Genomic DNA, 4,520 nt, shown 5'->3' with positions numbered 1-4,520 from the left:
GGTCCCATATTAAACCGCATTAATATTACTATGATCTACAAAATAGGCTTGGCCTTTTTGCTCTAAAAATAAAATAACAATATTCTAAATATAAATGCAATATTAATCGGAGTCATAAAAGTAAGTATCTTCATTAAGTGTGATAGATAATCAGTAGATATTATTTAAATATTGTATTGATAAAGTTAGGGTTAATAGTGATCGAAATAGGTTGTTGTGATTAATTTCAAAAATAATGATTTTTTTTTAATAATAACTTATTATTTAGGGTTGTTTTATTATATTTATGGTGTTATATTTCATATTTTTATGTTTTTTTCTATGTTAATTTTTTTAATTAATAAAAATATTTTTTAATTATTTTAATAATATTTAAAATAATAATAATTATGATAATAAAATTGGGAAATAATAATAATAATATTTTTTTAATATGTTTGGTATTTTGGTTTTTTTTTGAAAACTATGAAGTTTTGGACATTTCTTTGGCTTTTTTGGAGGGTAGGTGAGACAATATGTACAACATATTTATTGATGTAGTTTTTTATTTTTATTTTAATATAAAATTACTATTTTTTTTTGGAAAAAATAACAATAATATTTTTTTTAAGTTTTGGTAATGTGAATTGTATCATGAAACATATTCATGTTACTCTAAATTGATGCTTATCAAAATTTATTAGTCATTTAATTTATATGTACAAGACCAGTAAACAATCAACATCTATACGTTTATGTTTTATGCTTTTCATTTATGAGGATCGTTGATTCACACGCAGGCATTGATTGGTTGAATCGACATATCTGACATTGCCTATGCCTTGGGTTGAACGGTAAACCATTTTCAGTATGCCTAGCAGGGCTTCCTTGATATTTGAGTTTAGAGTCCCATATTTCCACCTCTTTTCTCTTAGGAGTCGGAACTGCAATATCAGCTGTTGCAATCTCACATGTCAATGTGGTAGAATTGTATCCATAGCAATGGCAAGAGACAGACTAAGTGCACTGGACGATAGCTTACTGTGTGCTCATATTTTCTCCAAGGTTTCTTTAAAAGATGCAATTCGATGTTCCGTGCTCTCACGTAGATGGCGATGTCTTTGGACTTTATTACCCCATTTGAATTTTTCCAGCACTAAATTTACAACAGAAACAATTGATAATATTCTGTTCTATCACTCTGCTCAGCTGGAAAGTTTGGAGATTTCAGTGTCATTTCTGAATGAAATGAACGATGCCACAATGTTGTGGAAGTGGGTCAATTGCGCCTCTTTGAAAAGAGTGAAACAAATCACTCTTGAAATGGATATGAAATACTCCTCCGTCAATGTTCCAACTTCTGTATTTTCCTGCGACTGCCTCAAGTCTTTGAAGCTTAAGCGATTTGATTTGATACAACTACCTCCCTTTTTTAGCTGTTACAGATACCTTACAACCTGCTTTCTATCATTTGTCACTATTCCTGATGTCATGGTTGAACAGCTTCTAGCGAAATGCCCTCTTCTTGAAAATTTGACAGTGGAAGATTGTTATGGGATGGACAATTTGAAAATCTGTGCTGCTAATCTCAAGTATTTAAATTTAACAGGAAATTTCTGTCCAACATCATTGACAGTGACCTGCCCGCGGCTGGTCAACTTTATGGTACATCATCTTATTGTTCCTTTGAGTATGACGCTTATCTCATGTGGGGAACTACATTTCTACACAGACGAAATCAAGGTACTAAAATGGCTTTCGACCACCGGCTCGTTGAAGAAACTCACGCTTCAGGAGTTCACTACGCATGTCACTTCTCTCACAGTTCTTAGATGTTTTCAACACCTGGAAGAACTCTCCATAGAAAGTAATAATAAGGTAAATACTTGCCTGGCTTTTATATCATAAGGTACATACTTGCTGCACATCTGACATCTTAACTTTATCTGGGGAGGGATTGACTAGGGTATAATTTTCTCTTGGCATAACAGGTTGCAGACTTGGATGTTGCAAACTTGATCCTTCCCCTAGAGAACCTAAAGGTGGTGTATGTAAAGGTTTCAAGATTCAACGAGGACGAGATTGCTCTGATCGCTTGCCTTCTCAGAAGTACTCCCTCTCTGCGAACAATGACACTTACTCTACCCATATGCCCTCAATATATCCACAAGGAGAGTTTCTTTAAGCGACTTTTGAGCTTGGAAAGATCTTCTGGAAAAGCTTCAGTACTTATAACAGAAAAGCATGGTGGGCATTGCCAGGAATGCCAACCCAGCCTTCATTAGATGGTGAAGATGTATTCCAATGATCAATGACGCTTTATTCTGGACAAGCTTGATAGAAAAAATCGCATTCGCCAAAAATGTTCGAGGATTGAATTGCTTTTCTGGATAAATTTGTAAGCTTTTGCATAATCGTTGTATCTAGACTCTGGTTCTATAATTTCATGGCTATTATGAGATGTAGTTTTGCCAATTGTTCTCGTTGTTGAAGTTTTATCATATTTCTTTCAGAATGCCAAGGAAAAGAGTTGAAGCTTTTATGATGTCTTTATACAATTAACACTTCAAACGGGAGTCATTATCAACCTATTAATCATATTGGAAGAATGTTTCTTTTTACTCAAATCTCTTATAATCATTGACCCAACTTGAATAGTGCTGGTTTCAGCTGCTCCACATTTTTTATGCGTGCTTGTCTTACATGCTTCATATTTACACCTAAATGGTGCATAGTGTTCGTGGATTTAGAAGTAGTAACCACCGTTTTGGATAGGCAATGTAATCCCTCTAATATCTGAGTGTAAAAGTATTTGAGCAGCTGTCATTGTAACAATTATTCGTAATAAATTGGTTAAGGAAATGTTATTAAAGAGTTATTGGAAAAAATGTTCGTGTTACAGTATGTTAGCACTTCAAACAGGAGTCATTGTCAACCTATTAAATCATATTGGAAGAAGCTGAGGGTGAATGTATTTTAGCAGTTGTTATTGTAATAATTAATTGTGCAGGTGAGTGCATTATGCGCTGGTGGGGGCGGTAGCCTTTCGCACCCCCAGCCAGGATCGATTCCTGCAGATGCTGTGCGCTGCTGCTGCAGTATTTCTTTCAATGATGATGTATGTGTCTTAATGTGTTCTGATGTTGACTTATTCTGCAAGTATTTTGCTTGCTTTGGCGATATTGTATGATGAAATCTGTTCGCTTCGACGATATTGCATGATGAAATCTGCTCCGTATTCTGTTCGCTTCAGCGATATTGTATGATGAAATCTGTTCGCTTCGGCAATATTGCATGATGAAATGTATGATGAAATCTGTTCGCTTCGGCGATATTGCATGATGAAATCTGCTCGGTATGCTCGCTTCGGCGATATTGTATGATGAAATCTGCTCGCTTCGGTGATATTGTATGATTCCGCTGCAGCATTTCTTTCAATGATGACGTATGTGTCCTGATGTGCTCTGATGCTGACGTATTCTGCACGTATTCTGCTCGCTTCGGCGATATTGTATGATGAAATCTGCTCGCTTCGGCGATGATGAAATCTGCTCGGTATTCTGCTCGCTTCGGCGATATTGTATGATGAAATCTGCTCGCTTCGGCGATATTGTATGATGAAATCTGCTCGCTTCGGCGATATTGTATGATGAAATCTGCTCGCTTCGGCGATATATGATGTATTGGGATTGTTCAGCGGGATTCGCTCCCCCACTGAAAAAATTGTAATAATTAATTGATGTGTTCCCATGCTGACGTATTCTGCTCGCTTCCGCGATATTATATGATGAAATCCGCTTCCGTGATATATGATGTATTGTGATTGTTCAACAGGGATTCACTCCCCCACCGAAAAAATTGTAATAAACTGGTTAGAAGGTGAAAAAATTGTAATAATTAATTGTAATAAACTGGTTAGAAGGTTATTATAGAATTAATGGGAAAAATGTTTGTGTTACAGTATTTTAGCACCTGTCAATTAGTGGTAATAAATTGGTTAAGGAAAGGGTATTATAGAATTAATGGAAAAATGTTCGTGTTACACTGACACAACTTCTTGATGTGTTGTGTTTAGGTGACTCAATACTTTCAAGTTTTTACGCGTGGCTGCCTACCTGCTTCATATTTTCACTATGAAAATGTTTCAGTGCCTTTGTTAATTTCAAGTTCTAACCACAGTTTTGGAGAGGCTATGATTTTGATAACTGTAACTAAGTTAACTAAGCGTAAGGAGAGGCAATGCAACCATTTTGATAACTATAACTAAGTTAACTAAGTGTAAGGAGACGCAATGCAATCATTTTGATAACTATAACCCAGTTAACTAAGTATAATTTTGATAACGATAACCAAGTTAACTAAGTGTAAAATTATTGTAGTAGTCGTTAATGATATAATTAATTATAAAAAAATTGTTAATTAAAGATTGTAGTAAAATTAAATGTGTCAATTTGTTATTCTTTTCAATGTTAATAGTCAGTGTGAGTTATAAATTTATATAAATATTTTTATCATTTTTGTTGGAATATATATATATATAT

The 4,520-nt window shown here is 34.5% G+C and overlaps 1 protein-coding gene across 1 annotated transcript; it reads left to right on the top strand.

The window, feature by feature from the left end:
* The first annotated feature begins 974 nt into the window (after nt 1–974).
* LOC149255043 (F-box/LRR-repeat protein At3g26922-like) lies at nt 975–2,264 on the top strand. The gene is made up of 2 exons (XM_089454932.1): nt 975–1,857; nt 1,971–2,264. Exons 1-2 carry the CDS (start codon nt 982–984, stop codon nt 2,262–2,264), a joined length of 1,170 nt encoding a protein of 389 aa, XP_089311058.1. The 5' UTR covers nt 975–981.
* The last annotated feature ends 2,256 nt before the right edge of the window (nt 2,265–4,520 follow it).

The sequence above is a fragment of the Pinus tabuliformis genome, chromosome 7, assembly GCF_031772625.1.
Source record: "Pinus tabuliformis cultivar Carrire ecotype Pingquan chromosome 7, CPIR1, whole genome shotgun sequence".
In the NCBI taxonomy this organism is placed as follows: domain Eukaryota; kingdom Viridiplantae; phylum Streptophyta; class Pinopsida; order Pinales; family Pinaceae; genus Pinus; species Pinus tabuliformis.
This window is presented reverse-complemented; position numbering and strand designations above follow the sequence as displayed.